Source organism: Cherax quadricarinatus, chromosome 100 (assembly GCF_038502225.1).
Source record: "Cherax quadricarinatus isolate ZL_2023a chromosome 100, ASM3850222v1, whole genome shotgun sequence".
NCBI classification, from domain to species: Eukaryota; Metazoa; Arthropoda; class Malacostraca; order Decapoda; family Parastacidae; genus Cherax; species Cherax quadricarinatus.
This window is the reverse complement of record NC_091391.1, coordinates 11,477,810-11,504,492: the sequence shown is the minus strand read 5'-3', so window position 1 is coordinate 11,504,492 and position 26,683 is coordinate 11,477,810. Positions and strand designations below refer to the sequence as shown.

General features: G+C 42.4%; 1 protein-coding gene across 2 annotated transcripts in view; it reads left to right on the top strand.

The window, feature by feature from the left end:
* The first annotated feature begins 693 nt into the window (after positions 1 to 693).
* LOC138851118 (uncharacterized) overlaps positions 694 to 26,683 on the top strand; it is a 31,510-nt gene continuing 5,520 nt past the window's right edge. Inside the window, exon 1 of one of the 2 annotated variants that reach the window (XM_070079657.1) lies at positions 694 to 1,597. In XM_070079657.1, the coding sequence (XP_069935758.1) occupies positions 860 to 1,597 (738 nt within the window). In that variant the 5' untranslated portion in view covers positions 694 to 859. Of the gene's footprint in view, positions 1,880 to 26,683 lie in introns of both variants that reach the window. The other variant, XM_070079656.1, reaches the window with a different exon arrangement.

Here is a 26,683-nt window from a genome sequence, read left to right as displayed (position 1 = left end):
GATTCACAAGAGGCCGGTCTTGTCTAACTAATTTATTAACTTTCTTCAGTAAAGCTTTTGAGGCTGTTAACCACAATAAAGAGTTTGATATTATTTACTTAGATTTTAGTAAGGCTTTTATTTCCTCTTCAAGGGGGGCTCCTTGGCGTGGTGAAGAGGCTCTTGGTCTGAGGAATTAGACCTATCGGTCTTCTTCCTCAGACCGAACCTAATTACCCCCCAATCTCCCCTCCCCTATCCCATCCTCCCCATCCTCCCCTTTTTCCTTTCCTCCTCCTCCTCCCCACCCCTCCCTTTTGCCCTTCCTCTTTTTGTCCTTTGGGATTTCTCCCACAGGCGCGCTAGTTCCTAGGTAGGGGAAAGGATACCGGGGTCCATCCCATTCCGTTGAGGTTCTTAGCGGTGGCGTAGTTTGCCGTGGAATCTGGATCGCCTGGGGATGTCCCGATCCCTCTCCGGTATCCCGGAGTAGCTTTGGGTGTCTTTCGGGCGACGAGTGTATCTCTGGAAGCCACCTTTCGGATTCCGGGGGTGGTGGCCGAAGGAGGTATGCTTTGTGGCAGATATCCGGCCGCCCTCTCTTTTGTCCACCGAGGTAGCTCGGCAGATGTGAGGTTGCTATCCCGGATTGTTAGTTTACTAGCATGATGGGTAGGGTATGGCACGGGTTCCATGCTGCATCTGCGCTACTTGCGGTGCTGAGGTCCTCTTGGGCGCGGAGGGAGATTTCTGGCCCTTTCATTCCTCCTAGGAACTATCCCTCCCCGGTCCCCCCTTTTTTTATTCTTTTTTTTATTTTTATTTTCTTTTCTTCTTTCTTTTTTTTTCTTAAAAACAAAAAGAAAGAAGTAACCTAACCATGGCAGCCCTAGTCCATGAACCTGGTACCCCCGGGCCCCTTCTTGATACCGCACCCCGTTCTGACCCCGCCTCGTCTTTGGACCACTCTTCAGACATTCCTCATGCCTCTGTACCTATTGCCGGTGCTGTTTCCTCACCCGCTTCAGGTACTGAGGCCTCGACTGACTCCTTCGATTTATCGGACCTTCGCTCTCCTCTGACTATGCTTCCGGCCTCTCCCTCTATGGTGCGGCAATTTTCAAATCGCCGACCCGTTCCACGTCGGACCAACTCTGGTCCCACGCCTAAACGCCAACGACAATTACCTGCTGATGATACTTCTCCACCTTCTCGTTCTTCTCAGAAACGATCGACACGTCCTTCACTACCTTTCCACGCTCAGTTTCAGACTGAACAATGGACTAAATTCTTCACTTTACGACCAACTTCCTCTACTGCCTATCTTTCTGACCATAGTATTGGCAAGGCACTCCTACGCCATGTTGGTAAAGATATTTCTTTTCATGCTCTTAAGAGCGGTACTCGCATCATTACCATACAGAATGCTACCCAGGCTCATGAGCTCTCTCGTCTTTCCCATATCGATACTGTTCCTGTCACTCTTGAAAAACATCATTCCCTCAATTCTTGTAGTGGTACCATCATTCTGCCCCATACCATAGTTCAACAAAATTTCCAGACATGTGGCACTGACATTCTTGAACAGCTGGAACTCCAAGATCTCCCAATCCTCAAGGTAGACACTTACGTTCTTCCTGCCCGTGGGCGGAGACGATACCCTAGCAATGTGGCTCGTTTAACTTTTGACAGCCGAGAACTCCCATCCTCAGTTTATATAGCAGGACATCGGTTACAAGTTCGAAAGGTGATCCCTACACCACAACAGTGTAGAAATTGCTGGCGATTTGGCCATCCAGTGAAATATTGCAGATCTATCGCCGAATGCCCAGTCTGTGGTGCCGATGACCATTCTAATACGTCTTGCAATCGATCTCCCTCTTGCCTTAACTGTCATGAGGCTCACCCTTCGTACTCTCGCCGTTGTCAGGTCTATTTAAACGAGCGGGAAATCCGTTACCTCAAAGAGACAGAAGGTCTCCCTTATGCCATGGCAGTTTCTCATCTCCGCCTCCAAGGGAGACTCCCACGTGTTTCTTATTCCCGTGTTTCAAAACGTCCCCCCACTTCTGGTATCCCATCTTCTACACCCACCTCTGTGGTTACCTCTCCCATAATCACTCCTGTATCTAATCCTTTTGCTGTCCTCGGCTCAGACGTCCCTACTTCAACGCCTCAGTCTAATCTCGCTTCTTCGAGTTCTCTCTCACAAGCCTCAGTATCGACGAGACCTCGTACGACACCTCCTCCCAATCGTCCCTCTACTTCTCAAAAGTCAAAAAAAGGTCCGTTAACACCTCCTACCCATCTTCCACCTCCTCATTTTACCCTCCCTGTCTCTGTCCCTGGTTCTTCCCCTCTCACTGGCTCAGTTACAAGTGTAGAGGTTCACCCTCCTCCTCGTACTGTACCTTCCTCCCCTGTTCCCTCCCAAGTTTCTTCCTCTTCTGCCACCTCCCAGGTTCCTGCCTCTTCTGTCCCCTGCCACACTTCTCCAGTTCCCTCCACCCTTTCGCCCCCCCCCCTACCTTGGTACAGTCCAATACAGTTCCAATCTTTACTCATCCTCCCCCTACCATTCCCAATATTGTCTCCCATACGACATCTCTGAATTCCGAAACACTTGAAGCAATCTCTGAATATATTGCAGAGACCAAACCATCAATGGACACTGATCCACCTTCCGCTCTTTCTCTCTCCTCTGCTCCATCTGCGCAACTCCTTTCTTCACAGCGCACCATTCCTTCGCTGCTTGAACGTTTTCCACTGCCTCCGCATGTGGACTTTTCTAACCCTTCTAGTCCGTAGGAACCCTTACCTGCGGATTTCAAGTATCTTTATCATTGCCAATCATGGCCTATTTACAGTGGAATATACGCGGCCTCAGGGGTAATCGGGGTGAGCTTCAGATGTTACTCTCCCAGTTTGCCCCTGTTGGTGTTTGCTTACAGGAACCAAAATTACACTCTGCTGTTATTTCTCACATCTCAGGCTATAATTTATTGTATTCTTCAGATCCTTTTCCTGATGGGACCTTTAATGAAAGTGCCCTTCTTCTCTGCACTGATATTCCGTACCATCAGCTATTTGTTCATACTTCGCTGCATTACACAGCAGCCCGTATCCACTTACATAGGTGGTATACGCTCTGTTCTTTATATCTCTCTCCTTCTCGGGCATTATCTATTCCGGATTTTGCCTTCCTTGTTTCGTCATTACCGCCACCGATTCTGTTACTTGGTGATTTTAATGCCCACCATTTCCTCTGGGGGGGGTCTCACTGTGATTCCCGTGGAATTCAGTTAGAGGCTTTTCTTGCCACCCACCCCCTCCATGTTTTAAATACAGGTACTCACACCCATTTTGATCCTCGGACTCATACTCTCTCTTGCATCGATCTCTCAGTCTGCTCTTCCTCCGCCGCATTAGACTTCACTTGGTCTGTTCTCCCGGACTTACATGACAGTGATCATTTCCCAATCATTCTTACTTCCCCTTCATATTCGCCACCTCTTCGCACCCCACGCTGGCAATTTAATCGGGCAAATTGGAACCTTTACTCACACCTAACTGTTTTTAAAGAGGTTCCTTCTTCGTCCTCCATCGATGAGCTTTTACACCTCTTCTCGTCCTCCGTTTTCACCGCAGCTTCTCATTCTATACCCCAAACTTCGGGCAGGCATTCTCAGAAATGCGTGCCTTGGTGGTCTCCTGCTTGTGCTCGTGCAGTACGTTTGAAACGCGCTGCATGGGGCAGGTACCGGTACAATAGAACCACAGAGCGACTCCTTGATTTTAAACAGAAGCGTGCGATCGCTCGCCGTGTCATCCGTGATGCTAAACGCACTTGCTGGCGAGATTATGTCTCCACCATCACCTCTGCTTCCTCTATGAGTGCAGTCTGGAAAAAAGTACGAAAACTGAGTGGTAAATATTCTCCTGACCTGGCTCCTGTTCTGCGGGTTGCCGGTGTTGATATAGCAAACCCACTAGATGTTGCCAATGAAATTGGCAATCATCTGGTCCGTATTTCTCAGGGACTCCATCTATGCCCCTCATTTCTTTCCTCAAAGTCTGCCAGAGAGTTAGCACCCTTGGACTTTTCTTCTCTCAGAGAAGAACAGTATAATGTGCCTTTTACACTTCAAGAACTGGAGGCAACACTCTCAGCTTGTCGATCATCGGCAGCTGGGCCCGACGACATTCATATTCGTATGCTACAACATTTACATCAGTCAGCCCTTGCAGTCCTATTACGCCTTTACAATCTTATTTGGTCACAAGGAGTTCTTCCACAGCTGTGGAAATCCGCCATTGTTCTCCCTTTCCGCAAACCAGGCACTACTGGACATGAAACCTCCCACTATCGTCCCATTGCTCTTACCAGTGCAGTTTGCAAAGTAATGGAACGCCTAGTAAATAGACGTTTAGTGTGGTATTTAGAGACACACAACAGTCTCTCCACTCGTCAATATGGCTTTCGTAAGGGACGTTCTACCATAGACCCCTTACTACGCTTGGATACGTATGTTCGTAATGCCTTTGCGAATAACCACTCAGTTATTGCCATATTTTTTGACCTTGAGAAGGCATATGACACAACTTGGAGGTATAATATTTTAGCCCAAGCCCACTCCTTAGGCCTTCGAGGCAATCTACCATCCTTCCTTAAGAACTTTTTAACTGACAGGCATTTCCGTGTTCGGGTTAATAATGTGCTCTCCCCGGACTTTATCCAAGCTGAAGGTGTCCCCCAGGGATGTGTTCTGAGCACAACACTTTTTCTCCTTGCTATTAATGATTTGGCCTCTAGTCTTCCATCAAATATTTGGTCATCACTCTATGTTGATGACTTCGCTATTGCCTGTGCAGGCGCTGACTGTCACCTCATTACAGTTTCTCTCCAACATGCAGTCGACCGTGTTTCCAATTGGGCCACCACACGTGGGTTTAAATTTTCCAGCACTAAAACCCACCAAATCACTTTCACTAGACGCTCTGTCATCTCCGATCATCCTTTGTACCTCTATGGCTCCCGTATCCCTGAACGTGATACAGTCAAGTTTCTGGGCCTCCTCTTTGATCGTAGGTTATCCTGGAAACCTCACATTACCTCTCTGAAGGCAACTTGTCACAGCCGGCTGAACCTTCTTAAAACCCTTGCTCATCTTTCATGGGGAGCTGATCGTCGAACCCTCCTTCGCCTACATTCCACCCTTATTTTATCGAAACTTGATTATGGTGACCAGATCTATTCAGCGGCATCTCCTGCTACTCTCTCTAGCCTTAACCCCATTCATCACCAAGGATTACGTTTATGCCTTGGTGCTTTTCGCTCTTCCCCTGTCGAGAGCCTCTATGCAGAAGCGAACGTTCCATCCTTATCCGATCGCCGTGATGCCCATTGCCTGCGCTACTATGTACGCTCTCATGATCTCCGCAATCCTTCCATTTATAGAATGGTCACTGATATTAGTAGACATTCTTTATTTGTTCGCCGCCCCTGTTTACTCCGTCCCTTCTCTCTTCGCCTTCATTCGCTCTTGTCTTCTCTTCAACTACCACCTTTCTATGTACATGTAGCATCTCACTTTTCCCTACCCCCCTGGGAAGTTCCAGCTGTTCGAGTCTGTTCTTTCTCCCTCCCTTGCTCGAAAGCCCAACTGTCTACGGTCGCTTCCCGCTCTCTTTTTCTTGACCACTTTCACTCTCATTCTCATGCCATTGCTGTGTACACAGATGGCTCTAAGTCTTCTGACGGTGTAGGATTCGCAGCAGTGTTTCCGGACAGCATCGTACAAGGGCATTTACTATCTTCGGCTAGTATTTTTACTGCTGAATTATATGCCATCCTTACAGCACTTATCCGTATTGCATCTATGCCTGTGTCATCATTTGTGGTTGTCTCAGACTCCCTTAGTGCTTTACAGGCTATACAAAAATTTGATACACCTCACCCCTTAGTCCTCCGTATCCAACTTTGGCTACGCCGCATCTTTACCAAGCATAAAGATATTGTTTTTTGTTGGGTCCCTGGTCATGTTGACGTACAGGGCAATGAACAGGCAGACACTGCTGCGCGGTCAGCAGTACATGACCTACCAGTTTCTTATAGAGGTATTCCATTTACGGACTATTTTACTGCAATATCTTCCCACCTTCACACCCGTTGGCAACAACGTTGGTCTACTATGCTCGGCAACAAACTTCAATCTATTAAACCGAGTATAGGTTACTGGCCGTCTTCTTATCACCAGTGTCGAGGTTGGGAGACTACTCTCTCCCGTCTTCGCATTGGCCATACTCGTCTTACTCATGGATATCTCATGGAGAGGCGTCTTGCTCCTCTCTGTGAGAATTGCCAAGCTCCATTATCAGTCAGCCACATTCTGTTGGACTGCCCACTTTATCAACGAGCACGCAGAATTTACCTCTGTCGTCGTCTTCGCTCCGCTGCTCTCTCTTTACCTTCCCTTCTCGCTGATGGACCCACCTTTCATCCGGACTCTCTCATTGACTTTTTGACAACAACTGACTTACTTCACAAATTCTGATACCTTCAGCCCTTTCTACTTCAATCTCTTGCTACCCTCTACCCCCGTACTATCCCCTGCCCCGCTGTTTTCTGTAACCTGCTGATCATCCCCCCTCCCTTCTGCCATCCAATTCCCTTGCTTCCTTCCCTACCCTGCAGCGCTGTATAGCCCTTGTGGCTTAGCGCTTCTTTTTGATTATAATAATAATTGGGAGTGCCCATAACCCTAGTACCTGGGATTTATATCAAGAAGTGTAAGCAACAGAAGTCCAGAGGTCATACTGCAGCTTTATACATCATTAGTAAGGCCTCACCTAGATTATGCAGCTCAGTTCTGGTCTCCGTATTACAAAATGTACATAAATTCGTTAGAAAACATTCAGTGTAGGATGACTAAATTAATACATAGCGTTTGAAATCTTCCTTATGAAGAAAGATTGAAGACTCTTAAGTTACATTCACTTGTTAGACGAAGAATGAGGGGAAACCTGATCGAAGTGTATAAGTGGAAGATAGGTATTAATAAAGGGGATATTAATAAGGTCTTGAGGATGTCTCTCCAAGAGAGAACCCGCAGTAATGGATTTAAATTAGATAAGTTTAGATTTAGAAAGAACATAAGATAAGATAAGATAAGATAAGATTTCGTTCGGATTTTTAACCCCGGAGGGTTAGCCACCCAGGATAACCCAAGAAAGTCAGTGCGTCATCGAGGACTGTCTAACTTATTTCCATTGGGGTCCTTAATCTTGTCCCCCAGGATGCGACCCACACCAGTCGACTAACACCCAGGTACCTATTTGCTGCTAGGTGAACAGGACAACAGGTGTAAGGAAACGTGTCGAAATGTTTCCACCCGCCGGGAATCGAACCCGGGCACTCCGTGTGTGAAGCGGGAGCTTTAGCCACCAGGCCACCGGGCCACCATAGGAAAGTATTGGTTTGGAAATAGGGTAGTTGATGAGTGGAACAGTCTACCTAGTTGGGTTATTGAGGCTGGGACTTTGGGTAGTTTCAAATCTAGGTTGGATAAGTACATGAGTGGGAGGGGTTGGATTTGAGTGGGACTTGCACATCAGAGCTTATTTCTTGGGTGGCATTGAAAATTGGGTTGGGCAAATGTTTTGTTAGTGGGATGAATTGTAAAGGACCTGCCTAGTATGGGCCAGCAGGCCTTCTGCAGTGTTCCTCCTTTCTTATGTTCTTATGTTCTTATGTTCAAGCGTAATATTACAAGTGTCAGTGTGTAACATGAATAATGTTTCAAATGACACACTGTACCTTCTATCTTATTACAAGTTTCCGACTGTAACATAAATAATATTCCAAGTGTCAGACTCTAACATGAATAATATTACAAGTGTCAGTCTGTAACATGTTTAATATTGCAAGTGTCAGAGTGTAACATGTATAATATTACAAATGTCAGATTGCAACAAGTATAATATTACAATTGTCAGAGTGAAAGATGTATAATTTTACAAGTGTCTGACTTTAACATGGAAATTATTACAAATGTCAGACTGTAACAAGTATAATATTCAATTTCAAATTCAAAGTTTATTCTCTATAAAGATTACAATGTTGAATTTACAGAATTTGGTTGTTGTGTGGTTTACATGTAGTTAAATAATGATTACAGAGTGTACCACTAGAACGCCTAGCATGGCTAGGCATTACAGAGTGTACCACTAGAACACCTAACATGGCTAGGTATTACAGAGTGTACCACTAGAACGCCTAGCATGGCTAGGCATTTTGGGCAGACTTAGTTTAATTCTTTATTTTAAAATATTACAAATTATGAGGTAAGTTGGTATTATGGCTAAGTGACTAAATACTAGTTTGTGAATTTAGCATTGTGAATGCTTTTGTTTTGGCACAGTACATAGCTTCAGTATTGGAGTCTCATAGGATTCATTATTTTAAGATTGAGATTAATATTTCTGTTTATGGTCAAATGGGTGAGTGAGTGTAAGTGTGAATGACCAGGTGGTATTCGTGTAGTTAGTTGATAGGGTGTATCAGGGAGATAAGATGTTTTCTAATGGTAGTTTTGAAGGTGATGAATGTGTCTGCAGTTATAGAGTTCTCAGGTAGGGTGTTCCAGATTTTAGGGCCTTTGACATACATTGAATTTTTTTAAAGGTTTAGTCGGACACGGGGAATGTCGTAGAGATGTTTGTGTCTGGTGTTATGCCTGTGGGTTCTGTCACAACTATCAAGAAAGCGTTTTAGGTCAAGGTTGATATTGGAGTTTAAGGTCCTGTAGATGTAGATTGCACAGTAGTAAATGTGGATGTACTGAACAGGGAGTAAGTTTAGATCTATGAAGAGTGGGGGGGTGTGTTGCCAGGGATGGGATTTAGTGATTATTCTTACTGCAGCTTTTTGTTGGGTTATTATTGGCTTTAGGTGTGTTGCTGCAGTTGATCCCCAAGCACAAATAGCATAGGTGAGGTATGGATAAATAAGTGAGTGGTATAGTGTGAGAAGGGCATTTTACGGCACGTAGTATCGGTGCCGTATCTTGGAGAGGATCCCAACCGTTTTGGATACTTTTTTGGTTATGTGTTGGATATGGGTGCTGAAATTCAGGTTGTTGTCAAGGTATAGGCCTAGGAATTTGCCCTCATTATGTCTGGTAATTAGAGTGTTGTCGATCTTAATGTTAATTTGTGCATCTCCTGCTATGCTACCAAACATAATATAGTAGGTTTTGTCAGTGTTAAGTGTAAGTTTATTGGCTGTCATCCAAGTCGATATTTTGATCAGCTCCTCGTTAACAATGGTGTTGAGGGTGGCAAGATTAGGGTGAGAGATGACATAAGTCGTGTCGTCAGCAAAGAGAATGGGTTTCAGGTGTTGGGATACGTTTGGAAGATCATTGATGTATATGAGGAAGAGCAGGGGACCAAGGACACTTCCCTGCAGAACTCCATTATCAAGTGGCCGTGTTGTTGATGCTGTGTCTTTAATGGTGACATACTGATACCTATTAGTAAGGTAAGATTTGAAATAAGCAAGCGCATGGCCTCTGATACCATAATGGTCAAGTTTGCGGAGTAGGATGTCGTGGTCTACTGTGTCAAAAGCTTTTCTTAGGTCAATAAAAATTCCTAGTGGATATTCCTTATTTTCCAATGCTGTGTAAAGCAGATCTAGCATTTTTATGATTGCATCATTAGTGCTTTTATTTTTCCTGAATCCAAATTGGCAGGGGTTGAGTATGTTTTGTGTTGTTATAAATGAATATAGTCTCCTGTGCACGAGTTTCTCAAAGATTTTGGATAGCAATGGTAAGTTTGATATTGGCCTATAGTTGTTTAAGTCTGTAGGGTCACCACCTTTATGTATTGGTGTAACCCTTGCCATGTTGAGTAGTTTCGGGAAGGTGCTAGTTTCTAGTGACTTGTTAAAAAGTAATGAAATAGCATGCGAAAGGATATGGGCCACTCGCTTGTACAGTAATGGTGGGACATTAGACAGATTCCCTCAGTTGTTTTTAAGTGACTTTATAATCTCGGTGACTTCTGAGGGCTCAGTTGGTGCAAGATAGAAGGAATTTGGGAAATTCCCATCTAGGTAGTCCCCAGCATGGGCATTGGTATGTGGGATTATATTGGCGAGATTAGATCCTATGGTTGAGAAGAAGTCGTTTATCTTGTTAGCTGTGTCAGTGGGATGTAGTGGTGTTTCATTAGGTTTAGTTAGGACAATATTCTTGTTTTTTTTCAGTTTGTGAGTCCCTAGAATCTGAGAGAGTGTTTTCCAGGTTTTTTTTATATCTCCTCTAGTGTCTGTGAATCTACTGGAGTAGTATAGTTGTTTGGCTTTCTTTATTACTTTGGTGAGAACTGATGAATAGTGTTTAAGAATATCTTTGTGTATTAAGCCCTGTCTATATTGCTTTTCATATTGGTGTTTCTTGTCAATGGATTTCAGAATGGTACTGGTTAGCCATGGGCAACCAAGCCATTTGTTTGCGATCTGTTTCGTTTTTATAGGACAATGTTTGTTGTATAGTCTAAGTAATTTGTTAAGAAAAATGTCTGTCCAGTCATCAATACCATTGGCCTTGGAGAATTCTGTAGGCCAGTCAACAATCTCTAGGTCAGCTGTGAACTTCCTTATTGAGGCCTCGTCATGGAGTCTAAATGAGACTTTGTTGTATTCAAGTGGTGGTTTACTAATGTTTGTCAGGAGGAAGGTAGGGTAGTGGTCTGTAGTGCTATCTGTGATTATCTCTGATTTAAGGGGGGCTAGTACATTGGTCGATATGTGGTCTATTATGGTTGCACTTGTCTCAGTGAGCCTGGTTGGTTTAGTTATTGTTGGTAAGAGAAGTGTGTTGTTCATATTGTTGATGAAATTAGTTACAGGCTGATCATCTAGTAAGCCAAGCTTGATGTTGAAGTCTCCAGCTAAGAGAAGGTGGTGCTTATTCATTTGTCTGTTTGTTATTAGTGACTTTAATTTCTCACTGAAATTTGGGATGTTTGTGTGAGGTATCCTGTAAATGGCACCGATTGTTATAGGTGCCTTAAGGTTTTTTACAGTAAAATTAGCAAAAATGTATTCCCCATATTCATCACTAAAGCAAGTGGTACTAATACAAGATAACTGGTTAGAGTAATAGATTGCAATACCACTCCCAACTTGGTTTGTTCTGCAGTTGTGAATTGCTGTGTATCCTGGTAGAGGGTAGATATCTATTGTGTCCTGCTTAAGCCAGGTCTCAGTAAGAATAATGCAGGAGAAGGGTGTCTTTAGTGATTCAAGGAGTGCCAGGAGGTCATCATAGTGTTTGCTTAAGGACCTGATGTTGTAGTTAAGTACTGATAGACTTTTAGCATTGTTTAGGATAGTGCTGGCTTGTGTTGCTGTGTAATAAAGGCAGATACTTTCCAATAGGTTTTGATTGGGTGTCAGATTATGGAGGTTTAGATCGAGTCAACGTGATCAATCATCTTCTAGGTTTAAATTATGGTTATTTATATCCTGAGTTGTGTGTTGAGTTCTAGTACTGATATCTGTAGTGGTGGGAAGTTTGGATAAGTATATAGCTAGAGTATTTTGGTCATATAGAGTATAGTCACTACTACACATAATGAAGTTGATGTTCTCTATATGTTGTGCTGGAATGAATTAAAGTACAACTAGGTATAAACTAGTAATATAAAAATACAAATTTAAAATAGAACAAGACTCTCACTTGTAATTGCACTAAGGTCTAATAATGACTTTTGTGGAGTCTCTGTTTTTGAGCTAGAGTGAGCTAAAGTACAACTAGATTTAATCTAATAATATAAAAATACAAATTAAAAATAGCACCAGTCTCTCACTAGTAATTGCACTATGGTCTAATATAATGAATTTGGTATTGACTATAGTACAACTGAGTTTAATCTAATAATATAAAAAAGGCACAAGACTCTCAATTGTAATTGCACTAAGGTCTTATTTAAGTTGTTTACAAGAATTAGAGTATATCTAGATTTAAATTGACAGGATAAAATACACAAGTTAAGGTAGCAAAAGAATAATAATAAAAAAAATAAAAAATGATAAAAATAAAAATGGCAATGACTTGGTTATAATATGCTAGTAAGATGGTAGACAGGATAATATAAAAGTTGTAGTTGAAAATACTAGTTTAAAAATGTATAGAATAAAATGGTCAATAAAAAAAACTCTAACATGTATAATATTACAAATAACAGACCCTAACAAGTATAATATTACAAGTGTCAGACTGTAACATGTACAATGTTACAAATGACAGACTGTATCCTGCATATTAAAACAAATTTCAGATTGTAACATGTATAATATTGCAAATGTCAGACTCTAACATGTATAATATTACGAAAGTCAGGCTGTAACAAGCATAATATTACAAGCATCAGATTGTAACATGTATAATATTACAAGTGTCAGATTATAACACATATATTATGAAAATGTCAGACTGTAACAAGTGTAATATTTCAAGTGTCAGACTGTAACCTGTATAACATTAGAAGTGCCAGTTTGTAACATGTATTATATTACAAATGTCAGAGTGTAACAAGTATATTATTACAAGTGTCAGACTGAAAAATGTATGATATTACAAGTCTTAGACTATAACATGAATAATATTACAAGTGTTAGACTGTAACATGTATAATATTACAAGCACCAGTCTGTATCAAGAATAACCTTACAAGGGCCAGACTGTAACATGTATATTATTACAAATGTCAGACTTTAACAAGTATTATATTTCAAGAGTCAAACTTTAACCTTTATAATATTACAAGTTTCACACTGTAATATGTATAATATTACAGATGTCAGAGTGTAACAAGTATAATATTACAAGTGTCAGACAGAAAAATGTATAATATTACAAGTGTTAAACTGTAACATAAATAATATTACAAGTGTCAGACTGTAACATGTATAACATTAAAGTGTCAGACTGAAACATGTATTATATTACAAATGTCAAAGAGTAACAAGTATATTATTACAAGTGTCAGACAGAAAAATGTATAATATTACAAATGTTAGACTGTAACATGTATAATATTACAAGTGTCATTCTGTAACATGTATAATATTACAAGGGTCAGATCGTACCATGCATAATATTACAAATGTCAGACTTTAGCAAGAATAATAATTCAAGTCTCAGACTGAAACATGTATAATATTACAAGTGTCAAACTGTAACATGTTTAATGTTACAAGTGTCAGAGTGTAACATGTATAATATAACAAGTGTCAGACTGTAACAAGCATATTATTACAAGTGTCAAACTGTAACATGTTTAATGTTATAAGTGTCAGAGTGTAACATGTATAATATAACAAGTGTGAGACTGTAACAAGCATAATATTACAAGTGTCAAACTGTAACATGTTTAATGTTACAAGTGTCAGAGTGTAACATGTATAATATTATTAATGTCAGATTATAATATGTATAATATTACAAGTGTCAGACTGTAACATTTATAATGTTACAAATGAGAGACTGTATCCTGTATATTACTACAAGTGTCAGACTGAAACATGTATAATATTGCAAATGTCAGACAGTAACAAGTATAATATTACGAATGTCAGTCTGAAACATGTATAATATTACAAGTGTCAGACTTTAACATGTATAATATTACAAGTGTCAGACTGTAACACGTATGTTATTACAAATGTCAGAATGTAGCAAGAATAATATTTCAAGTGTCAGAGTGTAACCTGAATAACATTACAAGTGCCAGAATGTAACATGTATAATATTACAAATGTCAGAGTGTAACAAGTATAATATTGCAAGTGTCAGACTGAAAAATTTATAATAATACAAGTGTTAGACTGTAACATAAATAATATTACAAGTGTCAATTATTATTATTATTCTTATAATCAAAAAGAAGCGCTAAGCCACAAGAGCTATACAGCTCTGCAGGGTTGGGAAGGAAGCGAGGGTATTGGATGGCAGAAGGGAGGAGGGATGATCAGCAGGTTACAGAAAACAGCGGGGCAGGGGATAGTACGGGGGTAGAGGGTAGCAAGAGATTGAAGTAGAAAGGGCTGAAGGTATTAGAATTTGTGAAGTAAGTCAGTTGTTGTCAAAAAGTCAATGAGAGAGTCCGGATGAAAGGTGGGTCCATCAGCGAGAAGGGAAGGTAAAGAGAGAGCAGCGGAGCAAAGACGACGACAGAGGTAAATTCTGCGTGCTCGTTGATAAAGTGGGCAGTCCAACAGAATGTGGCTGACTGATAATGGAGCTTGGCAATTCTCACAGAGAGGAGCAGGGTGCCTCTCCATGAGATATCCATGAGTAAGACGAGTATGGCCAATGCGAAGACCGGAGATAGTAGTCTCCCAACCTCTACACTGGAGAGAAGAAGACGGCCAGTAACCTATACTCGGTTTAATAGATTGAAGTTTGTTGCCGAGCATAGTAGACCAACGTTGTTGCCAACGGGTGTGAAGGTGGGAAGATATGGCAGCAAAATAGTCCGTAAATGGAATACCTCCATAAGAAACTGGTAGGTCATGTACTGCTGACAGCGCAGCAGTGTCTGCCTGTTCATTGCCCTCTACGTCAACATGACCAGGGACACAACAAAAAAACAATATCTTTATGCTTGGTAAAGATGCGGCATAGCCAAAGTTGGATACAGAGGACTAAGGGGTGAGGTGTATCAAATTTTTGTATAGCCTGTAAAGCACTAAGGGAGTCTGAGACAACCACAAATGATGACACAGGCATAGATGCAATACAGATAAGTGCTGTAAGGATGGCATATAATTCAGCAGTAAAAATACTAGCCGAAGATAGTAAATGCCATTGTACGACGCTGTCCAGAAACACTGCTGCGAATCCTACGCTGTCAGAAGACTTAGAGCCATCTGTGTACACAGCAATGGCATGAGAATGAGAGTGAAAGTGGTCAAGAAAAAGAGAGCGGGAAGCGACCGCAGACAGTTGGGCTTTCGAGCAAGGGAGGGAGAAAGAACAGACTCGAACAGCTGGAACTTCCCAGGGGGGTAGGGAAAAGTGAGATGCTACATGTACATAGAATGGTGGTAGTTGAACAGAAGACAAGAGCGAATGAAGGTGAAGAGAGAAGGGATGGAGTAAACAGGGGCATCAAACAAATAAAGAATGTCTACTAATATCAGTGACCATTCTATAAATGGAAGGATTGCGAAGATCATGAGAGTGTACATAGTAGCGCAGGCAATGGGCATCACGGCGATCGGATAAGGATGGAACGTTCGCTTCTGCATAGAGGCTCTCGACAGGGGAAGAGCGAAAAGCACCAAGGCATAAACGTAATCCTTGATGATGAATGGGGTTAAGGCTAGAGAGCGTAGCAGGAGATGCCGCTGAATAGATCTGGTCACCATAATCAAGTTTCGATAAAATAAGGGTGGAATGTAGGCGAAGGAGGGTTCGATGATCAGCTCCCCATGAAAGATGAGCAAGGGTTTTAAGAAGGTTCAGCCAGCTGTGACAAGTTGCCTTCAGAGAGGTAATGTGAGGTTTCCAGGATAACCTATTATTACAACCTAGGATTTCAAATGGCCTGTTATCCCAGGTGTAATGGGAGCAAATAAACACAGTAGAAAAAGTTTAGACTTATATTATCCTTCACCAATTATAACAGCAATATGTACACTATGTACAGTGATAAATATAGTGCACTCCACGGTAAGCAAGGCAGAAATAGAAGCCACAAGATAGCAGACCGTGCTTCAACCAGCTCTAGAGTGGGAATGACAAGGGCAGACAGGAGAGCGGTATCCACATAACCTCTGCGATTGTCAATCCCACCTTCTTATTGGCTAGAACCTGGTCACTAGTTGAACGATGGGGCCCCATCATCAACTCTTAGCAACCTGGTTCGCTGGTTGGGGGAGATAGCCTGTAAATGAGGGTGTGTCCATGCGCCGAATAAAGGTTACGTACTCTTTGCATGCCACACCCCCACCCCCGAGAAGGCTCAGGATTAGGCTGCCACCTCCCAGTGGTAACCGTGCCGCCATGGCACAAAATAATGGGACCGCCTATCCTCTCCACCATCCAACTCTTAGATAGAGCTCAGCTTTCCTAGTGCCTGAAAGCCAAACCCTAAACTCAGAGTGAGACAGCAGTCAGATAAGCCAACATAGGTCCAAGATACAAGCGGACGGTAGCCCGTATCCCCTCACTAAAAAAAACCCCCACATCAGGGGATAAAAAAAAGAGCTTGAAAAGGGGGGTTACCACAAATACATCCTAACCTAAATAAAATATTAAACTAGACTCTTGACAAAGAGTCTGCCAACACATTTTCTTTGCCGGCAATGTAACGAATTTTGAAGTTATAGGGCTGCAGCCTGAGCGTCCAACGCATAAGCCTTGTGTTGTGATTCTTCATGGCTTGGAGATAGACTAACGGGTTGTGATCACTGTAGACTGTGACCACCTGCGATGTCTGGCCCACATAAACATCGAAATGCTCCAAAGCCATTACCAGCGCGAGGGCTTCTTTTTCAATGGTAGAGTAAGCTCTCTGATGTGGCTGGAACTTAGCTGAAAAGTATGCTACAGGCTGCAACTCCTTGTTCCCGATTTGTAATAGTACCGCCCCAACCCCAGACTCACAAGCATCAACCTGTAATGAAAAAGGTTTGGAGAAGTCTGGAGACAGGAGAATGGGTGCAGAGCACAATAATCTTTTTGCTTTATTAAAAGCAGTGTTACAATCTGACGTCCAATTAAAGGGAACTTTATGACTGGTAAGAGAGGTAAGAGGGGCTACAATATCTGAGAAATTCTTACAGAATCTTCTGTAAAATCCTATCATGCCTAGGAAACGTTGAAGAGATTTCCTATCATGAGGAACTGGATAATCTTTAATCGAAAGAACTTTAGCAAGTTTAGGTGCAACATTACCACTACCTACTTCATGGCCTAGAAAAGTGATAGTGGCCTGGCCAAAGGAAGATTTAGATAAATTAACTGTTAATTGGGAATTCTTAAAGGTCTCAAACAGAGCTTTAAGTCTAAGTAGGTGTTGATCCCAAGTATCAGACACCACAACAATATCATCTAGGTATGCTGCCGTGCCTTCAAGTCCTTTAATAGCCTGATGGATGAGTTTCTGGAATGAAGAGGGGGAATTTTTCATTCCGAAGGGGGTAACTGTATACTGATAATGACCTCCTGGAATTACGAAGGCAGAGATTTCCTTCGCCTTATCTGTCAAAGGTACCTGATAGTAACCTTTAAGGAGATCTAATTTGGACACAAAAGTAGCCTTACCCACAAAGTCAATTACGTCATCCAGACGAGGAAGAGGGTAAGCATCTGTAATTGTGACCTCGTTCACTTTACGGTAGTCTGTGCACATACGAAACCCTCCATCAGCCTTCTTTACTAGGATGCACGGTGAAGCCCATGGACTAGATGACTCCTCCACTAAACCATGTTCTAACAAGAAGTCTACTTCCTGCTGAAGTAACCTTTGCTTTTCAGGATTAGCTCTGTAGGGGGAGAGTTTAATTGGTTTAGATTTTCCCACATCTACATCATGGTAACCTAACGTACATTTTTTCGGCACATCCGAAAAAATATTAGGATATGACTGTAGAAGCTCAGTTAAATTGGTTGCTTGTATTTCAGATAATCCATCCATTAACGGGCTAGGATCCTTGAGGAGGACAGAATTTGAAAGTTTAGTATTAATTTCAGAGATAGAGTGCAAAGAGTCAGAGTCGTCCTCAGAGGTAGAGGACAGAGTCATTACTGGGACTTTATCTGGTGTATGAAAGGCCTTGATTTGATTTATGTGGTAAGTTTTTGTTTTTGAGGTCTTATCAATGGGAGCTACCACATAATTTAAATCAGATAATCTACTTACTATCTGCATAGGTCCCGTAAATCTAGCTTTCAAGGTGTGGCCAGGTATAGGTTCCTGCACCAACACCTTGTCTCCTGGATGGAAGGAGCGGAATTGTGCACTTTTGTCATACCTCTGTTTCATCTTACTTTGAGCTATCTTTAGGTTAGCCGTGGCTAACTCACGTGCCACCTGCAACCTTGAAGACGGGTTGTAGAGTGCTGAGCTTACGTCTTCTGCCATCCATCCTTCTTTGAGCACCCGAAGAGGACCTCGTACATTGTGCCCAAAGATCAGCTCAAACGGACTATACCCTGTAGACTCTTGCACCGTCTCTCGTACTGAGAATAGCAACAACGGTAGAGATTCATCCCAATCTGTCGGAAAGTGCATGCAAAAACTTCTCATCATTGTTTTTAATGTTTGGTGGAATCTTTCCAAGGCGCCTTGGGACTGAGGGTGATAGGCAGTGGATAAGTTGTGAATTATCCCTAACCTAGTTAATACTTCCCTAAATGCTTTGGCAGTGAAGTTAGTACCTTGATCACTTTGTATAGTTTTAGGAATGCCAAAACAAGAAATGAATTTTGTTAAAGCTTTGAGAATAGCTTTAGTATTGATACTACGCATTGGGATCGCTTCAGGATATCTGGTTACTTTATCCATAATTGTAAATAAATACTGATTTCCAGACTTTGACTTAGGTAGTGGACCTACACAATCTATAATTAAATCTGCAAAAGGTTCTCCATCAGCAGGTATGGGTTGGAGAGGTGCAGGTTTAATAGAATGTCCAGGTTTTCCAACTTGCTGACATTCTCGGCAACACCTAATATGATTCTTCACATCTTTCTTTAATGTTGGCCAATAAAATTCTTTTGTGATTCTATACAAGGTTTTTGTAATTCCTAAGTGACCTCCTGATGACGTATTATGAGCTATATTTAATATCTGAGGTCTATACTTGGTTGGAACCACTAACCTGTCGTATAATTGCCGGCCCTCTATCTCCTTACCAGTCTCAGTGCAAACCAAATAATCATTTTTAACTTCATACTTGACTGGATGACCCAAAGAGGATTTACCCATGGCTGCCTCAAAAGTGAATTTTAACGAAGGGTCCTTACGTTGTTCCTCCCGGAAGGACAGTCCCTCGGGCATGGAAACAGAGACATCTGGGAATCCTGCAACCTGGGAATAGGAAGGCTTGATCGGGGTCTGTTCACTTGATTTACGAGACTCCGGCCGGTGTGTCTCATAAAACAACGTGGCTATTCCGAGATCGGAGTCGTCCAAGGATAGGTCAACATTCTCCCCAGACAACCCTTGGGATGTTGCCCGAGTTATGGCCAACACTGGAGAAGCATTAATCATTATAGGTTCAGGACACGAAGTAACAGTAGTAATGTTATTACCCAGTAATAACATGGCATTTTTCATGGGAAATCCTTTTGAGATACCTACAGTCAAGTACCCAGTGTAATATTTGCACTGTACATAAATTTTATGCAAAGGAACTGAATATATAGCTCCTCCGTAAGCTTCCAATAAAACTGAGGAATTCAAGGAAGTATTCTCTGAAAGGGGTAATATTCCTTCTCTGACAAGTGAGCAATATGCTCCAGTATCTCTAAAGGTATTTACTTTAGTTGGTTCTGAGTTTTCCTGAAGGGAAATAAGACTTTCGCAATAATAAGGGGCCATACCTTTTTCTACTTCTCTAGGGGACATGTTACTAGGGATATTAGAGATTTTCCCGATGGGTTGAGGTTTTTGGGGGCAGTTGGAACTGATGTGACCTACTTTATTGCACCTGAAGCAGACGACAGGCTTGCCCTTTACTCCCTGATGACGTTGCAAGTGGTGTCGTTCTGGCTGGTGCCTCTCTGGATATTGTTGTCGAGATGCTCCATAAGTAGTTTGCCTCTCCGCAGGGGGACCATATGTTGAGAAGCGTGGCTCACCAGGTGACTTGGTTGGATGTCGTAGACGCTCTCCCTCCGGCTGGCACTTCATTCTCCAATGTTGTCGATCTCTGCTCACGCCAGACTGTTGAAAAGAGAGACGGGACCGCTCGGACAAGGAGCGGTTCGTTTCGAAGGTATCAGCCAACCTGGCCGCCTCCAATGCAGTGGTTAAGTCACGATCCTGCAGAAAGACACGAACCTCTGGTCCCACAGACTCCAGCAGGTTATCAATCAGAATAAGCTGCACCAGCTCCTCAAAGTTAGAGACACCACTCGCTTTATACCAGCTGGTAAAAGCTTTGGTTTGCTGTCTCACAAAGTCCACCAGGGATTGACCAAGCTGCCGCCTGTTCAATTTGAAGGTCTTACGATATTTAGCTGGGATACATGTATATGCTCCCAACACTGTGGTCTTCACTACTTGATAATCAGAGAATTCAGCGTCAGTTAATACCGACGTAAATTCCTGTGCCTTACCCAATAATGCTGTATGAACCAACGCTGCCCAGTGCTGTTCCGGCCACCTCAAGGCTCGAGCCTGATTTTCGAAGCTTTCGAAAAATTGCTCTGGTTCGGCCTCATTGAAGCGGGGAACAAGCTGTACTGCTTTTTGTAAACTGAAATCGTTTACAGAATGCGAAAACTGCCTCCTTTCTCTTTCCCTATCAAATTCTTCCCTTGCGAATGCTCTCTGTTCCCTAGTTTGCTCAAGATTGATTTTTGCCAGCTCAAGTGCCAACGACGCTGATTCACCCTGAGACAACCCAGCTGCACTATACTGACCATTTTGCTCCGTAGGTATATCATCTTCCTCCTGCGAGAACATAGTAGTTTTTTCCCTAGCTCCCGTAAAGGGAGGAGTTTGATGTGCCATCTCTTCTTCAATAAGTATGTCAGCAATAAGTGAACGCAGTTGCGCAGCTGTGAGAGTGCGTTTATAGGGAATGCCAATGGAACGAGCAATTTGCCAGCAACGCTGTAGGGACAATTTAGGTAGGTTATGCAAAGTATATGCCGACACCAGGCGTCTGACTCGTCTAGGTGGCATAAGTTATTCGCTATGCACAGTACGAATACCCCAACGTAACACGTTAATTTGCAGAACACGCTTAGCTATGCACAGTACGATTGCAGAATACGCATACAAGCAAAGCCGACTGCACACAAGATTGACCGTAGCGAAGCGAGCACACTGAACAAGCTAGTAGCGAGCTGTTGAACGATCACACAATAGCAAGGCTGATCATAAGCAACTGACACGCAAAATTTGTAAAGCGAAGCGAAACAGCAAGCTACACAATGTTCCTGCTACAAGCTTCACCCTAAGCTCAACCGTTTCTCTAAGTCCAGCTCTCGGACAGGCTACCCATATTACAACCTAGGATTTCAAATGGCCTGTTATCCCAGGTGTAATGGGAGCAAATAAACACAGTAGAAAAAGTTTAGACTTATATTATCCTTCACCAATTATAACAGCAATATGTACACTATGTACAGTGATAAATATAGTGCACTCCACGGTAAGCAAGGCAGAAATAGAAGCCACAAGACAGCAGACCGTGCTTCAACCAGCTCTAGAGTGGGAATGACAAGGGCAGACAGGAGAGCGGTATCCACATAACCTCTGCGATTGTCAATCCCACCTTCTTATTGGCTAGAACCTGGTCACTAGTTGAACGATGGGGCCCCATCATCAACTCTTAGCAACCTGGTTCGCTGGTTGGGGGAGATAGCCTGTAAATGAGGGTGTGTCCATGCGCCGAATAAAGGTTACGTACTCTTTGCATGCCACACCTATGATCAAAGAGGAGGCCCAGAAACTTGACTGTATCACGTTCAGGGATACGGGAGCCATAGAGGTACAAAGGATGATCGGAGATGACAGAGCGTCTAGTGAAAGTAATTTGGTGGGTTTTAGTGCTGGAAAATTTAAACCCACGTGTGGTGGCCCAATTGGAAACACGGTCGACTGCATGTTGGAGAGAAACTCTAATGAGGTGACAGTCAGCGCCTGCACAGGCAATAGCGAAGTCATCAACACAGAGTGATGACCAAATATTTGATGAAAGACTAGAGGCCAAATCATTAATAGCAAGGAGAAAAAGTGTTGTGCTCAGAACACATCCCTGGGGGACACATTCAGCTTGGATAAAGTCCGGGGAGAGCACATTATTAACCTGAACACGGAAATGCCTGTCAGTTAAAAAGTTCTTAAGGAAGGATGGTAGATTGCCTCGAAGGCCTAAGGAGTGGGCTTGGGCTAAAATATTATACCTCCAAGTTGTGTCATATGCCTTCTCAAGGTCAAAAAATATGGCAATAACTGAGTGGTTATTCGCAAATGCATTACGAACATACGTATCCAAACGTAGTAAGGGGTCTATGGTAGAACGTCCCTTACGAAAGCCATATTCACGAGTGGAGAGACTGTTGTGTGTCTCTAAATTCCACACTAAACGTCTATTTACTAGGCGTTCCATTACTTTGCAAACTGCACTGGTAAGAGCAATGGGACGATAGTGGGAGGTTTCATGTCCCGTATTGCCTGGTTTTCGGAAAGGGAGAACAATGGCGGATTTCCACAGCTGTGGAAGAACTCCTTGTCACCAAATAAGATTGTAAAGGCGTAATAGGACTGCAAGGGCTGACTGATGTAAATGTTGTAGCATACGAATATGAATGTCGTCAGGCCCAGCTGCCGATGATCGACAAGCTGAGAGTGTTGCCTACAGTTCTTGAAGTGTAAAAGGCACATTATACTGTTCTTCTCTGAGAGAAGAAAATTCCAAGGGTGCTAACTCTCTGGCAGAGTTTGAGGAAAGAAATGAGGGGCATAGATGGAGTCCCTGAGAAATATGGACCAGATGATTACCAATTTCATTGGCAACATCTAGTGGGTTTGCTGTATCAACACCGGCAACCCGCAGAACAGGAGCCGGGTCAGGAGAATATTTACCACTCAGTTTTCGTACTTTTTTCCAGACTGCACTCATAGAGGAAGCAGAGGTGATGGTGGAGACATAATCTCGCCAGCAAATGCGTTTAGCATCACGGATGACACGGCGAGTTATCGCACACTTCTGTTTAAAATCAAGGAGTCTCTCTTTGGTTCTATTGTACCGGTACCTGCCCCATGCAGCGCGTTTCAAACGTACTGCACGAGCACAAGCAGGAGACCACCAAGGCACGCATTTCTGAGAATGCCTGCCCGAAGTTTGGGATATTGAATGAGAAGCTGCGGTGAAAACGGAGGACGAGAAGAGGTGTAAAAGCTAATCGATGGAGGACGACCTAGTTTTTTTTTTTTTTTTTTTTTTTTTTTTTTTTTAGTAATTCTGTTTACAATCTATGGTTGGGATAAGAGGTTGTCTTCAGCATTCATTGTGATGTCTGCTATATTATTATTTCAGTGAGGTACATTAGGTGGCAGTAGCCTGAACTATTTCAAGTGGAAGTTATCATTTGAACCTCATGTTTAATGTGATGTATGTCAGAATTCTAATTTTATGCTCAATATTACCTACTTTCTCTCTCTCTCTCTCTCTCTCTCTCTCTCTCTCTCTCTCTCTCTCTGTTCATCTTTGTAATTTGTGATATGGTGTAAGACCTCGCCTGTACCATCCATTATATCATTATATGTACCATATTATTAACACACATACAAGAGGTCTCTGAGTGTGTTTTTGGTGGGGTGTGTGTCGTATTGAGTGGTGGTGGTCTGGGTTGAGTATGGTTGGAGGTGTTCATTGAACTTGAGCACTTGTGTCTTGTGATCTATTTTGGACTTCTGACTTTGTAGTGAATATTTGCTCTTGCATAAGCTATAAGGGAACACCAGATATCATCACTGGCAAACATGGCAACTGTCATAGAGAAACCTATTTCTGCAGGTGATGGAAATGATGATAGCTTCCAGACCTTTAAAAGTAAACAAAAGAGAAAAAGTGAGAAAGGGCTAGAGCGTCGACGTAGTCAGACTCACTTGACTCGTACACAATGTGATACTAAACGTCCTTGGTGCACAGAGGCTGCAAGAAGTCTTTCTTCAAAGGAAGAATGTGTTAAGCTGAACTTCCCTGACAACACCCCGCTGCCTGCTAAGTGTGCATGGCTAATGGAAGCTGTAAACAAGCATCCTAACTCAAGGATCCAATTTAGGAAAAACACACACAACTTTGTGTTTGTGGAACAGAATGAAGAGCTGATCAATGATCTACTTAGTACACCTTATGGGGATATTAAGCTGCTCCGACCTCAATCAGACACTCACCACTTTAAAAAATGGGTCAGTATCATAATCTTTGGATACCCTCTCTGCATGGACCCATCCCATCTGACTCTAAGTGAGCATATCATCAAGCCTAAAAGACTTAAAGGAAAATCCCAAATTATTGCCAGTTGGGTGGGTCCTGTGCCCCTCCCCCGGAATATCTGGGTGCATGGTTTACGTTTCCTAAACATCGAAGTGTACCTACCCCCTAAACGTAGGTGTTACAAATGCCAGCACTATGGCCATGTTGCAGTAGACTGTGGAATACTACATTCTTGGTGTGGTAAGTGTGCTGGGAAACATTCCACTAGAGAATGCACAGTAGGCCCTGACAGCCAAAAATTTAAATGTATTAACTGTAAAGAAGTTGGGGTTACAGTTTCCCACAAGGACTGCAGTCAGAACCCAAACAACCTTCGAGGTAAACCTGATAACAGTCCTTTAATGGTAACTGAGGATGGGGCCATCCAGTCTACCACAGCCAGATCTGAGACTGAACCTCTGCAAAGTGTGCAAGAACCCCACCTCACTGCAAACAATTCTGGTGATACCAGAATGCCATCACACACACCAGCTGTGGAGGAGCTAGCCATCCCTGCTAGCACATATGGAACTACTGGTCTGCCACTACAGATACCTATGGCTACACCTGAATATGGGGATGAGTTTGTCATTTCTCCCAATACACACAACTACAACAGTCAGACGGACACCACACAGGTAACCTCCCTGGAAATTGGAGATGAGTCAGATGCACAGGACCTACCTGCAATGAATGATGAAACAGAGAACACTAATGTAACCATGGTACCTGTTAAGGTGATAGGTGTTAAAGGAAGCACTGACCCAGAAGTGCCATCCTCCGGAGAGGCATTGGATTTGCCTGACCTTCCTCATATTATAACAAATTTCCAGAAAAAAATTGAGCATCTTGAACAGATCCTGACAAGTTTAATAAATATATGTAATCAGGATGATGCTCTTGAGCATGGTGATGATGTCAAAAGTGCAGCAATCTCCGTTCAGCTTCCAGCAATTTGTGAGAAAGAAGCCCATAACTCTTGCCTTCAAAAATTGCCTTATAACTGGCTGCCAAAATGCCGAAAAATGCTTAAAAATAAAGGTTCTGAAGATAAAGACGTACAAACTATGCTATTTGCTCTTAAGTGTCTGCACACTGCAGTCAAAGCATAATAGTTTTACCATCTTATGAGCAAGAGATTGTAATAACTCACTACAATGGATACATTACAAATCTTTTCATGGAACATTGCTTCCATCAGGAAGCGGTTGCCTGACTTACATCATATTAGTGCAACCAAGAATATTGATGTCATCTGTTTGCAGGAATGTAGATTGAAAGATGGAGCACCTCCACCAAACTTGCCTGGATATGCAGCTTATAACCTAAGGTCAACCAACTGTTGTGTGATGTATGTCAGAAAGAGCTTGCCACATTCACTCCTTTCCTTGCAGAGTCGAGTTAACATGCAGTATCATGGTGTCAAAGTATTTGCAGGCGATTTTTCCATAAACATTTTTAATCTCTATGCCCCAGCGAACCAGCTTCGACCTGATGCTTTACCAGATCGCATCAATAGTGAACCTACCATCATTCTTGGAGATTTTAATGCCAGACATAAGAATATTGGTGGGTCTATTACAAACACCAATGGAACTAAACTAGTGAGATTGCTGAATGAGCATGATAATGTTCGAATTGTGGGCACTACTGAGCCTACTCACATATATGGTGGCATACTAGATCTGTGTCTTGGATTTAATACATCATATACGATGCATGACTCTGTCATAGTTGATGATCTTCTATCTGATCACTTCCCAAGACTAATAACTGTCAATCTTGATCACATCTCCAGCAATCAAGGAGCTAAATACAGAAGGAGGAAACTTATTCTCAAACCAGAACACAGAGACAACTTTATTAACCACTTGGATCAATGGTATAAGAATTACGAGCCCACTGGCACACAAAAATTTAATGATGATTTAATTACCACTATTGAGAGTGTTCTCACAGATCAAGTGGGCAGGAATAGGAAACAAAGACCCTCCACTATAAATAACAATAAAAACCAATGTAAATACTATAATGATCCACAGCTGCGCAATCTAACACATGCAGCTAGGAGGATTGGTAAAGCATACCGTGAATGTAGAACCCCAGACCTGCTCAGAACGTTCCAAGCTGCACTAACAAATGCAAGGAATAGAAAGGAAGAACTTAGGCAACAGGAATGGGAACAGTTTGTTAGTGGATTAAATAGGTCCACCCCTTTGAGTTTGGCTTGGAAAGGTATAAATAAAATAACCAGGAAAAAGACTGGCAATGTTGCTCATCCCTTTCCTCTTGAAAAAGCAAATGACCTCATAAATGACTGGGCCAAAACATCCAGGCATGAAAGCCTTCCATCTCATATTAGAAAAAATTTAGAGAGTACTTCTGAAGAAATGTTGAAACTGATTAATTTTATGAGCCAAAATATTGATGAGAGTGATTGCCTCTTTACCGAGTATGAATTAG